Genomic DNA, 21805 nt, shown 5'->3' with positions numbered 1-21805 from the left:
TTGAGCTTTACGGATTGTGGTTGCTGTGGATGGCTGTTCACAAATCTGAATGTGTATTTGAACCCAATAATGGTTGAATTCAAGAAGTTTAAGATGCCTATCAATCACTGCTTTTGAAACTCGTAGACAGCCGGTGGGTGAAAAATGTGCTTGTGCAACAGCTGCATGGTGCGGATCCAAGCCTATGGAATAAAAGTTGGGCTTTAATTGCTCAATCTAATTCATGCTGATACAAGTAAAAAATCCATAGGCGTAATGGACACATGCTTAAACTTGCACACTTTTGATAGACTTAAAGGGGCAATCAGTAGCTGCTACATCCATTTTTGGATTTATAAATGATATAATGTATATGCATTGATTCTTGAAGAATAAAACGTATAAATGCCTCATGAGTTTAGCTCAACTGTCGCACTTCATGAGAACCTAAAATATAGGCTTGTTTTAATCCAATGTTTGCAAACATTGTAAATGTAACAAACACGGTATCGCCTCATAACATGGTTAAAGCAATCATTGTTATATCATGGATGGTCAGTCCTTGCATCCATAGCTCTGTCTATTCATCTGAGAATGGTTATATTTCTACAGGCCCATTCCTCAGCTTTTTTCCAAAACAGAGGCGGGGCGACCATTTTTAAAAAAAATTTATCTGTGGATTTGCCCTATAAAACAGCTGTATATTATCAAGATATCAAAGTGTCACCGACGAAAAAGTAAACAACAGGCCTACAGCAAATGCAGCATATGGCATTCATTTTGTAAATAGCACTTTTCAGTAGTTCTCAAAGCATGCCATTCCATGAGCGCAGCATTTATTTTTCAACTCGAATCAGTCCTCCATGACAACAAAACCAACCCATAAAGTAAAATTTAACATCCATATGACCAGCTAAGTAAAATTTAACATTGATTTATCCTACAATAGATGTCATTCAATTGGTAACATACATTTTTGTCTTCTTCTAATGCCACTTAAGGGGAAAGTAATCTAAAAGTAACAGAATGTAATCAGATTACGTTACTGAGTTCTGGTAATCCAAAGTTACACTACTGATTACATAAATCAAATGTCTCTTCACTTGGTCCTAATACGCTTCCGTACATGAAAAATATAAAGTAATACAACCTTTTACTTTGGATGACGATTGATAGGGTAAAACAGGTGTACTAAGCTGAATTTAATTGACCATTGAAAACCAAAGCCTTGATTCATTGTCTCAAAATCAAGAGTTGGCCTTGACGAGATACAACAACACAACCTACAAAACACCCATCAGTGTCAGTAAAAAGCTGTAGGCTTCGTCTGGCCTTGTCGGCTCTGTGATTGTGTCAGTGATTATGTGTTGGGGATGGAGTGATGCCTAAAGCATCCATTTTACCTGGAGGGGTAGAGAGACATCTGTCAACATAGAGAAGTGTAGGGAGGGACCAACATACTGTCCCTCAGAGGGATAGTTGTGATATGGTAACTGTGACCTTGCCATGACGACTCAGTCATTGGGTTTAAATGGCTGTTAACCTTTTAGTTTCTGTATGTATTTTTAAGTAAAGCATAAAGGAACTAGGCAAACAACGCATTTAATTCAGGTGAGAAAATTCGATAGGATCTCGCAACCTTGGTTCCGGTTCATGCCATGCACATTCTATTTCATTGCAGACAAGTTTTTAAGGTTTCTAGTTCTCTAGACTCCAGAACCAGTCAGCCATGACAGTTAAATTCCAAACACATCTCCCAACCCTTTGGAAAGCTTTGGGCGATATGCTTTACACATCTTGAGCTCATGGAGACTGTCCCACTGTCCACTGTCCCACTCCTCGTAACTCCTCCCTCTCACTCACTCACTCCCCCCACCCATCCCTCACTCCAACCTCACCCCATCCCCTTCCTCATTCCATCCCTCTTTTTGCTCCCTCTCTCCGACCTCACCCTCTACTCTGTCTCTACCTGCAGGGCCCTGTCTGATACTCTCTCTTAATCCACTCAAACTCACACAAGCGCTCAATATGAGAATGGTCAATACCTAGGATAGCACAGATAAGACTCCCCTCAACCTTTGCCATGACCGATCAGAGTTATAATTGTACTTTTTATGCTTTTGACAACAGTCCTTCATGCTCTCCGCTGACAGGCCTTGTGCCATATGTAAGAGTTTAACAGAACCTCCCCCATGGGAGTGAAGCAGGGCCAACACCGGTTTAGGAATCCAGACAGCAATACTGTCTGTCTGTAGGGGATGATGTCAAAAGGGCTGATATGGACAGAATGGTGAATCAATGTCTTATCTAATGGTCCTAAAGTAGGGAACTATTTGTAAATGCTTTGCTTGCTAAGTGCATTCCACTGGAGTGACTCTGATGATCTAGGGAACACGGAACAGATAGTGAAATCAATTATGTCACATCGGAGAAGATTTAAGCAGATTTATCTGGTAAAGAACAGTAATATGAACCATCGAGCAAGGAATGTTTAAATAAGAGAAAAATGGATTGGACCTAGAGCAATCGAGTATGTCTATACAGAGAGGATGATAATGCATTTCGCTACACTACAAGCATTTCGCTACACTCGCATTAACATCTGCTAACCATGTGTATGTGACAAATACATTTTAAATTTGATTTAATCTACATATTCTATTCTATGATTGAAACGTGTCAGCTGATGAGCTTCGTGACTGTGTCTGCGTGGTGCGGCTCGCCACAATATTACCAGTCAATCATTATGGCATCTTTCCTTTCGCTTTACAAAAAGTTTCATACAAACACTCTCCCCGGGCGAGCTGGGATCAAAGGGAAAGCAGGGAGCCGGTTACAGACCACGAATAGACTGTCTCTGCAGCATTTGGCAGTAAGGCTACATCTGTTTATTGTTCTGAGTTCCCATGGCAAACTCCATCAACAGAAATGCAAATAACCCTTTACTACAGATACTGTATGTGTCCGCTTCTACAGGAGACAACTGATTCCATACACTCTGTACCTGAAACTGCCACATTCCCACAAAACCAATAAACAATAACATCAAAACATCCAAACTCATAATGAATTAATATATGAATCATATTTATCACAGTCTTAACAATGGAAATCTCCTACAGGTAGAATAACACATAACATTAACTTCATGGAACTAAACTGGAATGTATCTCCTAGGAAATCTCCAGCAAATACGCAAAAAAAAGGTAGTTGAAACCTTGGCAAACACTAACCGGTAGGTCAATTGTACTATGGCCAATGGCCATGTATAGCTAGTTGTCCAGGGGCACAGCCTACTCTTTGCTTAAAACAACTACCCTTTCAGTAGTAGATAAAGAAGACACCAGATGAAGACGACCGGTATGCACACACCCATAGAAGATCATTTGGGGATTTGAGAGCAGACTACTTTAACCATCCGAAGGAAACAACGGTATTAGTGTAAAGAGGACCCTCCTTCCAGTTGTTACAGTACAAACCCATTGTAAATGAGTCATAACCCATAGCATAACCTTGCGTTTGTTAATCAGGAGCACAGGTAGGCCTATAAGCTACAGCGTAGGAGTGTAGGAGCAATCCTACAGTGTGGAGGGAAACCACAGGTGTTGTGTTAGAATCCACTTCTCATTTATCATACAACCTGCTTGGCCCTGTCTACACCCTCCCCCAGGCACTCACCACAACCTGGCTGTTACGCATCATACTGGAGATCCTGTCAGTACAGAGCCTAGTAAGATTATAGAGCAGTAGTACGCTCAACGATACTGATAAAGACTTGTCTGTGAGGCTCACAGCCAATGTTGCCTCGAAGTTGAGCAGATGCGTGGGAGCACAGCTCCCCAGGGACTGCTGTGCAGAAGAAAGATCAGTCCCGGCAGATAAGCACCAGATTGAACTTTCTAGAGTTTTCCCCCTTAGCTAACACCATTAAGGTTTTCTCTTTACTGTGGGAATTGTGATCGAATCAACGCAATATTAGCCACTTTCAACGCAACATCCCGCTGCGAGAGATGTGGTTGCAGGCAGAACACATCGGAGTAGGATTCTATTGCATTCACAGGCAGGACTCAGTCCTGTTCTCTACACAGACCGTTGCGCCATAACAGCAGTAGGCCTATGCAAATAGACCATTGCCATAATGCATCTGTGCCATTCACTTTGAAATGGGCTGTGTTTACAGCATGAGCGGTCGTGAGTAAATGCGCTTGTTTTGAGACCAAAGCGAGAGCTGCATGTAGCATTTTTAGCCCAGTTATAGATAATTTGTAGTCAGCAATGGTGGAGAGAATGCTTCCTACAGGAGCACAAAACATGAGCATTTCTAGCCATTTTTTTAAAACAAGTCAGGTAAAGAGCTTTTTTTGTCTTAAAGGGGCAGTGTTGTATTTTGAGACAGGCTTGAATAAGCTAAGTAGCCAATAGGCAGAGGGTAGCATAATTTGTCTGATTCTCTGTTATAATTGTATGGGAATAATAATCCGTTCTATTTTGTAAAGTGGTTTCTTGCATCAAACACAACTAAATTTCCAGTTACCTCCTTGTCTGAAGGACAAGTGGATAAACAGGTTCATGTCAAGCCCTGCATGTTTTTTTTTTTCAAAAGTCTCATGGAATGTAGGCCTACATTTAACACCACACATTGGCTGCTACTGTAGGCTGAATGATAGAACGGCTATTTCCATGTTATGGGATGCATTTTCTCCATTGTTTTTGATGCTATTTAGGCCACTCTGGTAGGCCTACATTATAATCATCCACAGTAGCCTACTTGACCACTGTCTGAAACTGTAACTTAAAGTGGGTACAGCATCAGTGTTCACACTAAACGCAAGCTGGAAGTTGCATAGAATATTCACAACGTTCGAGTTTGCGCTCAGAAGACCTGAAATTTGCTCAGTGCCAAAACAACTTGAGGGAACATCGCTCATAACCAGAAGCTTTGATATAATGCCATTGTGTCAGTGAAGCAAGCATGCTGGGGGAGCATGTTACGTCTGTCCAAAACTTCAACTGGGATACACAGTGCAGTACTGGTTCAATTCCAATTAGCCGCAGGCTTGGAAATATAAAAGACAGGGACATAAACAAGATGCCGTAACTCAAAATTCACAAAGCACAGAAAGAAAGCAACTGCACCACAATCAGAGTGTCCCCTTTCTGTCACAAGACACCATTTACAGTACATTACTGAAAGCAATCCATCAGTTCTATAGTATGATAAGCAGATCACTTATCTAAGCAGTAAGGCCGTGAATGTTTGGTCAAACTGTGCAAACGGACTATATGTGTCACATCTAAAACGGATACATCCCTTCCCACTATTCAACATTATGAGTGTGTGGCACTCTGTTTTGGATTGGTGTTCGGTCGTATAATTCCAGTATGGGTGGGCAGAAAAATGAAAGGGTGCTTGTTTTGTTGATGAAATGATAGTGGAACCACTGAAGGGCATGGATTATTAAGTTAATGATGCTAACATTTGGGTGGATGCATGAGGGCCTGTGGCATAGTGCACTGGTATAGTATGTGACATGTCTTTGGTAATCCAAAACCATACATTCAAGCATGCTGGAGCCACGAGCTATACCTTTCTGGCTTTCGGTCTGGCAACTGTGCTACAATCCAAAATCATTACATATCCCGTTCCTATAACTGCCTTGTATAGAATTTCAGCTGAGGACCATTTGAAACCTTGCATTGACAACTGTTTTGAGCCCAAGTGCCATTCAAAGTGGATAAAAAAACGATTGTGACACTTATACCTGATGAGTGAGAATACAGAACAGTACTAGGGTACTATAAATAGGTTTGTTTGTATAGGGGTGTTGTTGACAGAGTATGGTAGAAGGTTTAGGATTTTTAAAGCATATCTCTGAAAACATATCTGAACAAAGCTATGTTACTGTACGTAAACTGAATGGTCTGTGTTTCTTTGACCTACGATGAACAAACAAACACAGGACAGAACGTAAGTCCACCAGACAGTCTGTGATGACAGTCACAAACTGGTGAAAAGTTACAGCAGCTCTCCTCTAACCTCAAGAACAGATAGGATCTGTTAGTGTACATTTACAGGGACTCTGAAAACGTCTTCTGTCTCAAATGTAATTTGCTGAACGAGTGCGTGTGTGCCTGCGTTTCTGCGCGTGAGTCATATTCCTCCCTGTCAGGCCTGCAGGGATCACACATTACTGAGCTCAGGTTGATAGGATTGCACTGCATGGTCCTACGGGTGCAACAGGTTTCTGATCCACTATTCAAATATGATGTAGGGCTGGCCAGGCCACCTACTCAGCCTAGTACATGATCCACACTACATCATCATCATCACACCGGATAAGTCACTAGTCAAAGTTCAATGCTAAAACATCAAACGTGTATAAGGAAACAACACTTTCTCTGAATTAACGCATGCACACTTGCCAGGCAAGTTACACTGGATAGCACAACGTTCGTGAGAGTCCCACCATAAGGGTTTCTAATGTATCTGTCTGACAGTGGAACCCAGTTAGGTTATGGTTGACTGTCATCATCTAGTAGGGAGAGTTGTTGGGGTGTGTTATGGAGTTTGGTTTATAATGAAAAACATGTGCAGTACACTTGCATAGCCATGAGGATAGTCTATAGCTTTCTGAAAGTAATAGTATTTACACCACATAGTAACACAGACATCCAGGTTGCATAGATGCAAGTGTGACAGTGACTATATGCTGTTCGTGTTCAATGGTCATTTCAATGATATACGGTGCCCATTGATTTTTGAATATTATAAACTGGGTGGTTCGAGCCCTGAATGCTGATTCCATGAAAGCTGTGGTATATCAGACTGTATACCACGGGTATGACAAAACATGTATTTGTACTGCTCTAATTACATTTGTAACAAGTTAATCATGGCAATAAGGCTCCTCTGGGTTTGTGATATATGGCCGATATACCACGGCTAAAGGCTGTGTCCAGGCACTCCACGTTGTGTCGGTCACACTTTACCCGAAAACATTACCGCCGCCTTAAGGATGGCATAATCATGAAATAACCGCCATGAACAATTAGCAGATGTCATGGCTGTTTATGTCACGTGATAAACCATGTATGGCTTCAAAACACATTGAGACACATTTCCTCAACCCCATCCAGGCTGTTAAAAATGACAGACTGGACACTTAAATCCACCCAAACTATTTAAGATCAAACAAACAATAAAACACAGTTTAACACAGGGCTATCCAACCCTGTTCCGTGAGAGCCACTGTCTTCTAGGTTTTTCACTCCAACCCTAATCTAGCAGGATGGAGTGAATCTAACTGATTCTCATTAGCTGGAGCATAAACTGAATCAGGATATCTACAACCAGGGTTGGAGTAAAAACCTACAGGAGGATTGCTCTCCAGGAAGATGGTTGGATAACCCTGGATTAACATAAGCTTCCCATTTAAATGTTCACCTAATTTACCCCGTTACCCTTCTCACACCTTGGTATTGCCTTTCCCATTGTTATACTGCTGCTTGCTGGTAAATTCCCCATTACGTTGCACAGATGGAAGGATGTCGATCACGACCCAAACTTCAGATCAAACTTGTCTCCCTTCAAATAGTGACCAAAACCTGAGCAAAACCTGAGCAGACTAGGTGAGCAGGAACTCGACACCTCACTAGTTTACCTATGCAAACTGCCACAAGGGAAAAGATACACTCTGCTTTGCGTTTAGAACGACATGAATACATCAAAAACGCATTCAGTCGACAAACACCTCAAGTGCAGTAATACATGTGAGACCATAATTGGAGGAATGAGTTTAACTGGAGAAACATATGTCTGGTCTAGTGGTGGTTTGTCACAGTATTAGCTATATTATTAGCTATATATTACCTGGAATACCATAGAGTTGTTATGTATTGTAGGCCTGACTGAAATACAGGATTAACTGGGACTGTAATCTATTATACTATAATATGCACATACAGTAAGTATTTGAGGAGCTCACTTTATCTTTATGAGAGTACAAATGGGAGAGTGCAGGTGGAGAATTAAACCCTAACTGCATATTACCTGGCCTGATCCCAGATATGCTTGTGCTATCTTGCCAACTCCTCATGACTCATTGTTTTGTGTGAAAATTAAGCAGTTGGCAAGAATTCACGCTTTATCCAGCGCATCATATCAGATAGGCCCATTTCTGTTGAAATCCAGTAGCCAATCCCAACAACATTGCTAACCAATGCAACACACACACACACACACACAGACACACACACACACACACACACACACAATAGCTGTTGTAACACTGCAGATTATGATGCATTTATACATTAAAGTAGCCAGTTCTTATAATAATTGCAGCCCATACAAGACAGTCAGTCAATAGAGGATCTGTGACAACTATCCAGGGATTTAAAACATATTGTAAACTGGGTGGTTCGAGCCCTGAATGCTGATTGACTGACAGCTGTGGTATATCAGACCGTATACCAAAGGTATGACAAAACATTTATTTTTAATTACGTTGTTAACCAGTTTATAATAGCAATACAGCACCTCAGGGGTTTGTGGAATATGGCCATTATACCACGGCTAGGGCCTGTATCCAGGCACTCTATGTTGCGTCGTGCTTGCGTTGTGCTTAAGAACAGCCCTTAGCCTTGGTATATTGGCAATATACTACACCATCTCAGGCCTTATTGATTTAAATATATTCTTAATCATATCTCTTATTGCAAATAGCCTGTTTTTCAATAAAATCCCCTATTATTGAATATGGAGGTGAGCTTTAAGGCAAATAATCATACTGTTAAAATCAGTAAATTTGCTTTGTTGTCAGAAGTATAACTCTGCCTGAGGTAGGCCTACCTGTATCATAACCTAAATTGTGGCCTACATTTGAGCACCAAGCTGGCACTGACAGGTATCAATACAGGTAGCACTGCAGGGTAAGATATGTCATCCATTCTGTCATAATGGCATGAAACATTGGGGTAAATTAGGATAGGTTTGCCTATCTATTTTATGTCTTACCTTTAAGTGCGAGAGCTAGGCTACCTACATAAACAGTGTAGCCTGTTCAACAAATCAAGGTGATAATAGGCCTACCCCAGTCCCCACAAATTTTCATAAAGATTATAATTTACATGTTACTGCTGAAGCTGTCGAGCTCGTCGGCACCGGTACAGAACAATGGGTCGTCGATGCTCCCTGAGTCCTTGGAGCGTTTCTTCTTGAGCCTAAAGGACAGGAACCGTTTCTTCTTCTTTTTCTCCTCGCTCGGCGGGCTTGCAGGTAGAATATCACCGGGAAACGTCCCATCTTTGGGGCTGACAAGTCCGCGACTCGACCGCAAAGGGCTTGAAGGCTCTCCATCTACATATGAAGTTGCATCTATAAATGTATTCTTTCCTCCGTCCTTGTTTACTTTATCCAGTGACTTTGTTTTATGAAACAAATTATTTATTTTAAATGTTCCAGATTTACTCATGGTTGCCCGAAATTATGCTTTTCAATTAAATCGATAATACATTGAATTGAAAATATTATACAGAAATAGAAATAAGAAACACAAAAAGTTGATTGAACCGATCCACGCAGACTATTTGCAAGCTATAGCAAGATTTTTTTTTAAACGCATGCCAAGTGGCCAAGAGCGCATTTGCAAATGCGCAGGGAGCGCAGGTGATTAAAGTCTGTCTCAGTGGAACTCCTAAATCTCTTAACTCCTAAACTGCGGAGTGTCGTCTTCCGGTTTCGAAAAGGGTTCCAGCACACAGGTAGCCTTTCTTTTGTTCACTTTCAGAGCCACCGTCAGCTACAGGTAAAGGGTGCTCATATTTGTCACAGTGATAACCAATGATGTATAGATACGTCATTGTATACAAAACCAAAAATAATTATGATGATTCATTTTCGTACATGAATCACACATTGCTCAAGCAGAGCTGTATCCACATATCTGACAATATTGCAAATAGTAGGCTAAACTTTTTTTGTCCAAAGCCTTTTGTCCTTTACTTGTAGGCCTATGCCAATACAATACCAAAATATTTCAGTTTAAAGGGTGTTTGATTTGGACAAGAATGGTATACTATGTGTCTCACATAAAAATGTAGGCTATGCTATATACATCCAAACTGTGTTAAGTGGGCATTTTGTGGCATAATAGCCAAATTACTGGGCAAAACCTTTCTCAATAGTTGCATTTTATGCATGTTGGCCCTCCCTGCTGGCCATATTTGGAATGTTCAAGATCAAATTGATATATTTATTCACATGGCAGAATACAATTGAGATCTGGAAGAACCAGAGGACCAGTTTCTCATCCCCACGAACTACAATGGCATGAAACAATCCAAATCGACCTCTACCCCCAACCCTATTCACTTTAGGGGAGGATTTAAAATGCCATCTCCTTGCCTGGGCTCTGTCGCTCAGAGGCAGAGGAAATCAATAGGCCAGAAAATGTGACACATTCAGTGGCGATTTTAGCATGTAAATCTTGGTGGGGCAAAGTTTCCATATTTGTTTTAGATGCATGCCAGCAAAGACACTACACTACACAACACAACACTAAACAATACATTAATTGCACTATAACGGCGACAAGCGGTGCCCACAAACTGTTAGGGCCTACATAAAGCTGTCCCCAATAGCAGAGCTTTCCTTCCAGCACAATGGAGTGAATCCTTACCACTGCTACACCTGGCTATCAGCAGAACCTTGTCTGGCAGCAAAACAATTAATTCAGCCTTGTTTATTGCCTTTTTTTAAACAAAGCTGACATGGCTGACTTGCATAAACAAATGTGGTTTCTACTGACAATTGAGATGTACAAACTATGGCATAAGGGAACGATGAGCAGATAAGAGGCATTCCGTCATTTAGATTAAGACATTAATGAGCGATCTACAGCACTTTTGAAATGTACAGCGACAAAATGCAGAACATGTGCTGCTCTTACAGTTTTTTCCCTGTACACCAAGTCAGAACCGTAGGATAAATAAAGGGGGCATATAAGCAGACAGCTTTGTGGGTTGGCGCCCCCCCCCCCCCCCCCCCCTTGGGTTGTGCCGTGCGGGGAACTTTGTGGGCTATACTCGGCCTTGTCTCCGGATGGTAAGTTGGTGGTTGAAGATATCCCTCTAGTGGTGTGGGGGCTGTGCTTTGGCAAAGTGGGTGGGGTTATATCCTTCCCGTTTGGCACTGTCGGGGGGAGTCCTCGGATGGAGCCACAGTGTCTCCTGACCCCTCCTGTCTCAGCCTCCAGTAGTTTATGTGTCGGGGGGCTATGGTCAGTTTGTTATATCTGGAGTACTTCTCATGTCCTATCCGGTGTCCTGTGTGAATTTAAGTATGCTCTCTCTAATTCTCTCTTTCTCTCTTTCTTTCTCTCTCTCGGTGTACCTGAGCCCTAGGACCATGCCTCAGGACTACCTGACATGATGACTCCTTGCTGTCCCCAGTCCACCTGGCCGTGCTCCTGCTCCAGTTTCAACTGTTCTGCCTGTGATTATTATTATTTGACCATGCTGGTCATTTATGAACATTTTAACATCTTGGCCATGTTCTGTTACAATCTCCACCCGGCACAGCCAGAAGAGGACTGGCCACCCCACATAGCCTGGTTCCTCTCTAGGTTTCTTCCTAGGTTTTGGCCTTTCTAGGGAGTTTTTCTTAGCCACCGTGCTTCTACACCTGCATTGCTTGCTGTTTGGGTTTTTAGGCTGGGTTTCTATACAGCACTTTGAGATATCAGCTGATGTATGAAGGGCTATATAAATACATTTGATTTGATTTGAATAAAACCTCTTACAATATTAGATGATGACATTTCTCAAAAACAGGTTATAGACTACAGTACATGTGCAGCACCACAGAGTCAGAACAGTAACGCTAGGTGAAATTAGGAGGTGAAAATAGACCAAATTATTAGGGTGAGGCACATGTGCTACAAACAGCTTACTACACAACATACACTTAGTATTACTGTCTTAGCTATAGTATACATATCTCCCTTGCATATCACATCATTTATGCAGCAGCATACAATACATTTTTGGACTCACCTTGGCTTGTGATATGCTCACTTAAACATGAAGGTGGCGCGGTGGTCCTTTGTGGGCAAATTTTGGCATCAAACGTTATCATCAAAGTCTAGCATTTGTCATGGAAAATTGCAAGATTATGTTTTCATGCTTGTATTACATTATAATAGTTGTTGAATTTGCGATTTCCAACTTGTTGTGCAATCTTTATGTCCAATGGCCGATGAGCACCGATACGTTTTATCTATAATTCCTCTTCATTATTTCTCTTCATATGACAAGGATTAAAAAGGATTTCCCAGGAGATTGTCAACTTGATTCATGATGATGACTGCAAGCTAAGACTTTGAAAGTAAGATGTTGACATGATCAGTCCAATCAAAGCTACTGTACGTATAACTTGATTTTACGTCATTTTATCTGTGGTCAATGACCTTGAGCCTTCCTGGAAGAAGACTTAATAATATTACTCTATGGCAGGATCCAAAGGGCGGAAATTTTGGATGCCTACCTTTACTAAGGATATAAACTTGGTGGCAACTTAGTGTTCCCATGAGTGACAGAACATTGAGCCAATCACGGCGCAATGCTCCAATTTTTTGCTGGCTCGTCCCACCAACATAGAAAGCACTGAGTTGGGCTGAAACACCTGCATTTTGGAGCTGCCTTACTCAATAAAACAAAAAAGAGACCATGTTTGTATGCGGCTTTATTAACTCAATGATATATATTTTTTACATTGTCTGCAAATGATATGTGACACGTAATAATGCCAAAATAACATGCAAAACAGGGAAGCCCCAAAAAATAAATATATTTATATATATTTATTCATTGCTAAAAATGTGGAGCTCAAGACAAGTGGGGCTCTGCCCCACCTGCCCTGAATTACGGGTCGCCACTGGACACATCGCTCCCTATGGCTGTGAAACCTGACACTTCAAGTCTTCTCTGCAGACAGAGTGGTAGCGGAGTGCAGACAGATGAGTTCTTCTGGCACTATTAGGCGGTGGTTCTCAAACCTTTACTCAACGACCCCCAGATATTTCATGTATTTGATTTATTCCACAGATAGCACATAATTCAATTTGTCAAGCCCTTGACTATGTGAATCAGTTGAGCTACTTCAGGGCTACAACAACATTGTGAAACATCTGGGGTTCCCTGAGAAGAGGTTCGAGAACCACTGCTGTAAGGCACTGGACCCTATGAAGTTCACAGAGTGCATTGCACACCGAAATATCAGTCAGAACCGGTCCAGAACCACTCAAAATCTCCCAAATAGACGACTTAACATCTAAGAGGTTAGTACTATTAGTACAAGCAAGGTGGTAAAAACTCTATTGAGCCTGTCAGAGGGCAAGGTGAAGCTATTGTCACAGTGCCTATTCCCATCATATCCTTTTAGACCTTATGCCTAGAATGTTGGGCCTAAGGGTTAATGTATGTCAATTCAAATGTCAATTCATTTTCATGTGCAACTGAAAATGCTCAAACTACCAATTGAAAGTTTGATCTGAATTTGAAGATGTCTGTGGGTGTGTGTAGGCATTACATAAAAGCCTATGTGTCTTTGAACACAGGCGAGATGTAGATATGCAGGCATGAGATCAAAAAAGAGAGAACAGATAAGCAGAGATAAGATCATCTGTGCAGAAGCTAGTAGCTGTGACACCGTGAGGTTTCCACCTCCCAGGAGAGACACAGCCAACCACACTGAACCTCTCGATCCTGACCCCCACACACAGTAACTTCTGTCTGCAGAGATCATAAGGTAGCCAAATTAGTCTCTGTACACAGACCGTTGCATCAGGTAATATACCAACGCTAGCATACATTGCTCCGATGTCTGGGATATCCGAGACAATAGCCTAACAGGAGTACTCTCAAATCAAGTTAATATATCTGGGCATCCTAGCTTACAGGATTGACCAGGCTTTGCCTGATTAGATTTAGAAAGCTAAATTTTGGGCTTAACCTGACCAGAACATTTTTCATCAACTGTTTTGTATCCCAGCAACCTGTCCTCTCAAGGGCTTGTCTACAGGTATGTACTGATAACTTATGAAGAGTATTTGAAATAAACTGGTTCTTAGTTACATCGGAAATAATGTCTAGTAATGAATGAGGCTTGTAAAACCTTTGACAAACCAAAATAGTGTTATTTCTCACACACACATGCACAACACCTGTTCGCTGACTCATACACTGACACACTACAGGCGTTCCCTTCCTTGAGCCTGCAACCTGGTCTCAGAGCATTTCATATTATTCTGTACGTAAATCCGGGACACCCCAAGCTTTGAGGCAGACAATTGAGACATGGATTGTGTATGTGTGCCAGAGGGTGGTGAACCATCAAGACAAAAGATGTACATACATATCCCAGAAGAAAGAAATGATCTCACTCCAATACATTTTAATAGAAAGTTAGCAAAAATATATAAGATCTTGCTACCATAGAAAGGAAAATACCTGTCTGTGGAAAAACACCCTGATTAACTTTTTAGTCATATCACAGTTAACCTATTTGATTAAGGTTTTGCCTACACCTAGTGACCTGCTTTTTAAATTATATGAACCAAAAATATTCAATTTTATTTGAAATGGCAAGCCAGACAAAATTAAAATGGCCTATTTATATAACGAACATGAATTCAGATAGCAGAACATATTAAATATTAAAACATTCGACCTCTCAGTAAAGGCATCAGTCATACAAAAGTTATACTTGCATCCAAAATGGTTCTCTAGTAAATTAGTAAGAATATCTCACCCCATGTTCAACAATGGCCTTTTTCCCTTTATTCAGATACAACTGCTCACATTCCATTAATATTTTTTTTTTAACAATCCTTAGAAAGTTGGTTGCAATTTCAGTTTAATACACCTGAAAAGACATAACAAATAAAACAAATATACTTATTCATAAAACGTATTTTTTTCGATCATTAAAAATATATATAATTTCTGTAAATGATATCATAAATAGGACTGGTGGAGTTATGTCAGCTAACACAGACATATCGAAATGTTTGCTCTACCCAAAATTGCAACCGACTAATTGCAGCATTACCAAGTGGAAGGGGAAAAAGTAAGGAACTTGTCTGTCGGCCCTGCATTAAAGACCAAAAATGGTTAAAGAAAATTGTGATAAATAAAAAATATATACCAATTTCATTTAAGGACCAAAAACTGTACAGCTGTGCCATATAAATGGCTAAATAGTTGGGAAGAGATTTTCGACGTACCGATTCCATGGCACATGGTTTATGAATTAAACACGCAAAACGACGCTGGATTCAAAATGTTTTAATTAAAATGATTATACAAAATTCTTGCAACCAATAGAATGTTATATATATGGGGGATACAATCTTCCCAGCTCTGCAGATTTTGCTGCGAGGAGGTACAGTCATTAGATCATTTATTTTGGTACTGTCCATACGTAGCTCGTTTTTTGGTCACAGCTCCAGGAATGACTGAAGAATTGCAACATTTACCTAGAACTAACGCTGCAGATAGCAATACTGGGTGATTGGAAAGTCATAGTCAATCGATCAATAATATAATAATTACTTTAGCAAAAAAATGTATCTTTAATTTACAATCTGTAGAAGCTATGAGAATAGAAAGGTTCAGTACTTTTCTGAAGCACAGTCGAAAAATATATTGAAAATAGAAATCCAAAATGGATGGTGTTGAGAGATAGATGGGAGGGGTTGAATGGAGCTGAAGGGTGGGACTAATAATAACAAGATAACCAATGTAAAACATACGGGGTCTGTAAAATGTATATAGGTTCAGAAATGTTGTGAAATAGCACAGTTACAAATAGAAATCAAACTGGATGGACATCAGAAATAGAGGACGGACTAAAAACAAACAAAATATAGATTGTGTCTGTAAAATGTGTATAGTATGTATAAACTGAAGGTAGAAGCCTAAGTGTTATTGTTTACTAGTTTACACCAATTGGGGGAAGGGTAGTAGGCTTTGCTAGGAATAATAAAGGTGGATTCTTAAAAAAGTGTGTATGTGTATGTATGTATATATATGTGTATGAATGTTTATATATATATATATATAAATATATATATATATATATATATATATATATATATATATATATATATATATGGGTATGTGTATGTATGTATGTATATTGATATATTTACCCCAAAAATATATTGGGGATTGGAAATGATGCAGACAATTACATTGATGGAACTATCTGCAATGTTAATGCTGAGCCACCCCCTGAAAAAAATAATATTATAAATAAAAAGACAAAAGATTTAAGTGCCTTTGAACTGGGTATGGTAGTAGGTGCCAGGCGCACCAGTTTGAGTGTGTCAAGAACTGCAACGCTGCTGGGTTTTTCACGTTCAACAGTTCCCCGTGTGTATCAAGAATGGTCCACCACCCAATGGACATCCAGCCAACCTGACACAACTGTTGAATGCATTGGAATCAACATGGGCCAGCATCCCTGTGGAACGCTTTTGACAGCTTGTACTGTAGAGTCCATGCCCTGAGAAATTGAGGCTGTTCTAAGGGGAAAAGGGGGTGCAACTAAATATTAGGATGGTGTTCGTAATGTTTTGAACACTCAGTGTGTGTAGGCTACCTGTTTGAGCTTCTGTTAGACAGAGGCTGTGCGGTCTCAAGGGGAGGCTGTGCGGTCTTGCCCTCTACCTGTGTCTGTTCAGATAGGACAGGTTAAGCCTGACACAGAGGTTATTTATTTTGGGCTATTGTCCGTGTATATCCGTGAATATTTGCTAAATCTACTTGTATATTTTGTATAATATGACACTTTCCCCAATGGATCACTGTCACACCCTGACCTTAGTTCCTTTTTATGTCTCTATTTTGGTTTGGTCGGGGCGTGAGTGGGGATGGGCATTCTATGTTGTTTTTCTATGTTTTCTATGTGTTTGGCCTGGTATGGTTCCCAATCAGAGGCAGCTGTCCTTCGTTGTCTCTGATTGAGAACCATACTTAGGTAGCCTGTTCCCCCCTGGTGTTTGTGGGTAGTTGTTTTCTGTTTTGCGTCTGCATCAGACACAACTGGTTCAGTTTAGTTCGTTCTCGTCGTTGTGTTGTTAATCGGTGTTCAGTTCTATTAATAAGAGTGTGAACACGTACCACCCTGCACTTTGGTCCTCTCCAACAGCCGTGACAATCACCAAGACCTGGAAATAAATCTACACTCTGAGCACTTCAACCTGCCCTGCCTTCTGCTGATTACAGGCCCCTACCACTGCTACAAGGTCTATATTTTACAATTACATAATCCAAAGGTGTTGTAGACAAAATAATGAAAAGGGCTGTCTGGTAGCCTCAATAAATAGACAAAGATTTGTAGTTGAACAAATAATTGCACAAATATGTATTTAAAAAAAATTGAGACGACTTGAAAAAATTTGCACGACTTGGACTTGACCTGTTCTACTTTGGACTTGACTTGAGACTTGGACCTTGTGATTTGCTTGTGACTCGAATAATAGTGACTTGGTCCCACCTCTGGTTTAGAGCTCAGATTATTGTTTTGTTTCTATGGTTGTAAAGCAATTTTGGGTCCTTGAAAAGCTCTATACTGTATAAGGCCCATGTATTATTTGAAGAGGATCACATTCCAAGGCACGAGCAAATCCTCGAGCACTATGAGCACATTCATTCGTAACCGTTCTTAGATGATTGAGAGATTAATGTCTTCACACTGTGGATCAGCACTATTGTGACGACACTGAGCACAGAGAATCTTGCAATTAATTGCGTTTAAATGGCTGTCGGTGAGATAGAGTGTGGTTGGGAAGCTAAATAGGAACAGGAACAGGAAGATGTATTGTGAAAGACGGAAGTGTCTTTTAACATAGCACATGTGTAACATGTGAGTGGTAGCATGACAATATCTCACCGTAGTCAGATTGTTACTCATACAGTATGTCACTGTACATCTCTACAGCTATTATCCATTATAAATAGCTACAGTACTTGGGTAATATAGTGTAGTTACCAAATGCTTTGCACAATTTGTCTTTTCGGTCATGTTTATCATTCTTATCAAACAGATTTCATGAGAGTCATGATCATTTTTATTTTATTTTTTATTTCACCTTTATTTAACCAGGTAGGCTAGTTGAGAACAAGTTCTCATTTGCAACTGCGACCTGGCCAAGATAAAGCATAGCAGTGTGAGCAGACAACAAAGAGTTACACATGGAGTAAACAATTAACAAGTCAATAACACAGTAGAAAAAAAAGGGGGAGTCTATATACAATGTGTGCAAAAGGCATGAGGAGGTAGGCAAATAATTACAATTTTGCAGATTAACACTGGAGTGATGAATGATCAGATGGTCATGTACAGGTAGAGATATTGGTGTGCAAAAGACCAGAAAAGTAAATAAATAAAAACAGTATGGGGATGAGGTATGTGAAAAAGGGTGGGCTATTTACCAATAGACTATGTACAGCTGCAGCGATCGGTTAGCTGCTCAGATAGCTGATGTTTGAAGTTGGTGAGGGAGATAAAAGTCTCCAACTTCAGCGATTTTTGCAATTCGTTCCAGTCACAGGCAGCAGAGTACTGGAACGAAAGGCGGCCAAATGAGGTGTTGGCTTTAGGGATGATCAGTGAGATACACCTGCTGGAGCGCGTGCTACGGCTTCTAATACCGTGTGGGAGCTGATTCTCGATGTGCTTGCAAGCAGGATTCACTGGCATCATGTTGACCTGTTTTAGGCACATCAGTGTTGATGTGGGAACAGATGTGAGATGCTGTGTACAATGTGTCTTAGTATCTCTAGCCTTGGGTCTGATAAGGATTTGATCAGTGCTTTAGATCAGACAAATGCAGTTGTTAAACACCTACACGTGCCTTGATGTATTCTCGGTTACAACAGAAAATGGGGTCATTCACAACCAACGGATGTCCTCAAGCTCTCAGACATGTTGGTTTCTCAGTAAATAGGGTTTGCACTCCGCAGTTGAACATTTTCACTGCTGTATGTGTAAAATAGGACATGTCACATTGAAGCTACAGACAATAGTTCACAGTTACTGTGATGTTTATATCTTCTCTTTTTGTCATGGACTTGATTGTACATCATGACATTCAATAACTAAATCATGATAGAAGGCCTACTATTTTCACAGGTGATAAACATGGAGGTGCATAATGCGATGCAAACAGATGAATATGATTATTATGACCCAAAAGACTACACTGAAGGTTATCCTGATGAAAGTGGAACAGAATATATCTGTAACCTGAATCTCAACCGTGATATGGAGATAGTCATACAGACCTACGTCCATTCCTTCATCTGTGCATTCGGTCTCTGTGGCAATGCGTTGGTGATTGTTACATATGCCTTCTACAAGAAAGCCAAGACCATGACGGACGTGTACCTTCTGAACGTGGCTGTGGCAGATCTGCTGTTCATCGTGACCCTGCCACTCATCATCTACAATGAGAAGCATGACTGGAGCATGGGCTCAGTGGTCTGCAAGGTACGGGCTTGGTGCAGTTCCTAATAAAGCTCCTGATGTTTCAATGTCGTTCATGTTACAGTGAAGTCAGAGGCAGATGTCAACATTGCATGGAATTATAAGAATATGTTGTTCATTCTCTAAGGCCCTACGAGGAGCCTACAGCATCAACCTGTACAGTGGCATGCTCCTGCTGGCCTGCATCAGTGGAGACCGCTACATCTCCATCGTCCAGGCCAGGCGCTCCTTCGGCCTCCGCTCCCGGACCCTGATCTACAGCCGCCTCATCTGCACAGCCATCTGGGCTCTGGCCATAGCCCTGTCTATCCCCACAGTCATCTACAACGAGCGGGTTGAGGAGACCAACCGGTTGGGAGAGACTATAGCCGTGTGCCAGGCTCAGTTTGAAAGTAACAAGACCGCCCGGCTGATAAAGGTGCTGGTACCCAGTCTGCAGATGACCATGGGGTTCTTCCTGCCCATCCTGGTCATGGTCTTCTGTTATGCCAGCATCATCTGGACCCTCCTGAGGGCCCACAGCACCCAGAGGCACAAGGTTCCAGTATCCACCAAAGTTCCAGTCATAGAATTAGAATGTTTAATTATAAGAATACAGTCAATGTTTCTTATAGGGTCAATTAAGTTTCTTGTTGTTTCTTCTCTCACTTAAGGCAGTGCGTGTGGTCCTAGCTGTGGTTGTGGTCTTTATCGTGTGCCACTTGCCCTACAACATGGCCCTGCTCTACCACACAGTGGCTCTGTTCCAGCAGAGGGAGTGTGAGGAGGAGAAGGTCATCCTCACCACCCTCACCACCACCAGGAGTGTGGCCTACCTCCACTGCTGCCTCAACCCCATCCTGTACGCCTTCGTCGGGGTCAAGTTCAGGAACCACTTCAGGAAGATCCTGGTGGATCTGTGGTGCCTGGGCAGGAAGTACATCTACCCCTCGGGTCGCTCCTCACGCATGACCTCTGACCTCTATATCCCAGCTCGCAAGTCCACTGACGGATCCAACAATGAGATTGGCTCCTCGTTCACCATGTGAAGATGGGAGTAGGTTGAGATTGCCTCCAACTACAGGAAGTCCAGTTATGAGCATTTGATTGATGCTGTAGCTACAGTACATGGTATTTGTAACATGGATGCTGATAATTATGTATTGGAATTGCTCTAATGACCAATATTCCTCTTTGCTTATCAATACCAATTTGTTTCACAGCATGATACTGCTTTTTGTCAAAATATAGCCAAGAATTACTAAAACATAAAAACAATAGAATAAAAATTTACTGGATGCAATCTAATAGAATACAATGACACTATGTGTCTCTAAAGTAAATGTATTTGTCTAGAAAATATCTCATCTCTCTTAAAAATAACTCTAAAATACAAATAAGCATTCACTAGTTCCATGGGATGTTTTGCATAAACCAGTCTTTCAGTAAAAGTAATTTGGTGCCAAAGGGGAGCTTTCCAAATGAAAGTGTGTGTGGGCTACGGAAAGATACAAAATGGTGCAGTTTGAGGCAATATGGTGGAGAGTGATGCTGGAGATGGCGGTGTGAGCAGGTGTGATGTTGCCATTTGTATGTGTAAGTTTTGTTCTGTATTGTTATTGTTAAAAAATATGTATACAGTACCAGTCAAAGGTTTGGACACAACTACTCATTCAAGGGTTTTTCTTTATTTGTACTATTTCTACATTGTATAATAAAAGTGAAGATATCCCAATTATGAAATAGCACATATGGAATCATGTAGTAACCACAAAAGTGTTAAACTAACATATTCAGGTTATACACAACATCATGGATACACAACATCCTGAAATATATGTAGATATCTTTGTTAGAAATAATACTATATTTCCCTTGACGGAGTGTTGCTGAATTGAATAAATGCTTCAACTTACCCCACTCTCCCCTGAACCTTGGAATACAGTATAATGTATTTACAAATGCAAGCATAGTACTCTCCCTTCTCTGTGCCCATAATCCCTACAAGACACATTAAGACCTTCCACTTTATTTTCTTAACATCCTGTTTTTTGTTATCTTTATAAGCTTTTCAGGTAAGGCACTTTTCAACAACAAAGAGAGTTTTGGTTTGAGCAAAATTAGAGGGTAAGAGAAAATAAAACAACTTCAGACTAAATTTCCACATGAAAGCGTTCGAGGATGAGCAGAGTCAATAGGCATAGATAGAGTGGAGGAAGGGAAGCTAAAAGTGGAGACGACAACGCAGCTGTACAACTGTGGTATAATTGGAATGAATTCATAATAGGAGAAGGT

The 21805-nt window shown here is 40.8% G+C and overlaps 2 protein-coding genes across 3 annotated transcripts in view; one reads left to right on the top strand and one right to left on the bottom strand.

Annotated features, from left to right (window-relative positions):
- LOC109903917 (uncharacterized) overlaps positions 1–9649 on the bottom strand; it is a 51329-nt gene extending 41680 nt beyond the window's left edge. Inside the window, exon 1 of the mRNA XM_020500927.2 lies at positions 9109–9649. Within this exon, the coding sequence (XP_020356516.1) occupies positions 9109–9452 (344 nt within the window). The 5' untranslated portion in view covers positions 9453–9649. The remainder of the gene's footprint in view (positions 1–9108) is intronic.
- Positions 9650–13597: 3948 nt separating this feature from the next.
- Positions 13598–21425, top strand: LOC109903155 (C-C chemokine receptor type 6-like). Of its 2 annotated transcripts, none has more exons than XM_031788299.1 (4): positions 13598–14059; positions 19178–19534; positions 19659–20069; positions 20185–21425. In XM_031788299.1, the coding sequence occupies exons 2-4, from the start codon at positions 19187–19189 to the stop codon at positions 20557–20559; spliced, it is 1134 nt and encodes a 377-aa protein (XP_031644159.1). In that variant the 5' UTR covers positions 13598–14059; positions 19178–19186; the 3' UTR covers positions 20560–21425. The 2 variants fall into 2 exon arrangements, with proteins under 2 accessions (XP_031644159.1, XP_031644158.1); XM_031788298.1 differs by lacking the exon at positions 13598–14059 and adding an exon at positions 17045–17288.
- Positions 21426–21805: the final 380 nt, after the last annotated feature.

The sequence above is a fragment of the Oncorhynchus kisutch genome, linkage group LG14 (assembly GCF_002021735.2).
Source record: "Oncorhynchus kisutch isolate 150728-3 linkage group LG14, Okis_V2, whole genome shotgun sequence".
NCBI lineage: Eukaryota > Metazoa > Chordata > Actinopteri > Salmoniformes > Salmonidae > Oncorhynchus > Oncorhynchus kisutch.
Note: the sequence above shows the minus strand (reverse complement) of the source record. Positions and strands in the feature narration are given on the sequence as shown.

What these genes read in the sequence shown, in the direction of transcription:
- LOC109903155 (XM_031788299.1), top strand. Translation starts at nt 19,187, where the DNA reads ATGGAGGTGCATAATGCGATGCAAACAGATGAATATGATTATTATGAC. An exon ending in TGGGCTCAGTGGTCTGCAAG is followed by an intron (nt 19,535 to 19,658) that starts GTACGGGCTTGG and finishes TCATTCTCTAAG; the next exon opens with GCCCTACGAGGAGCCTACAG. An exon ending in ACAGCACCCAGAGGCACAAG is followed by an intron (nt 20,070 to 20,184) that starts GTTCCAGTATCC and finishes CTCTCACTTAAG; the next exon opens with GCAGTGCGTGTGGTCCTAGC.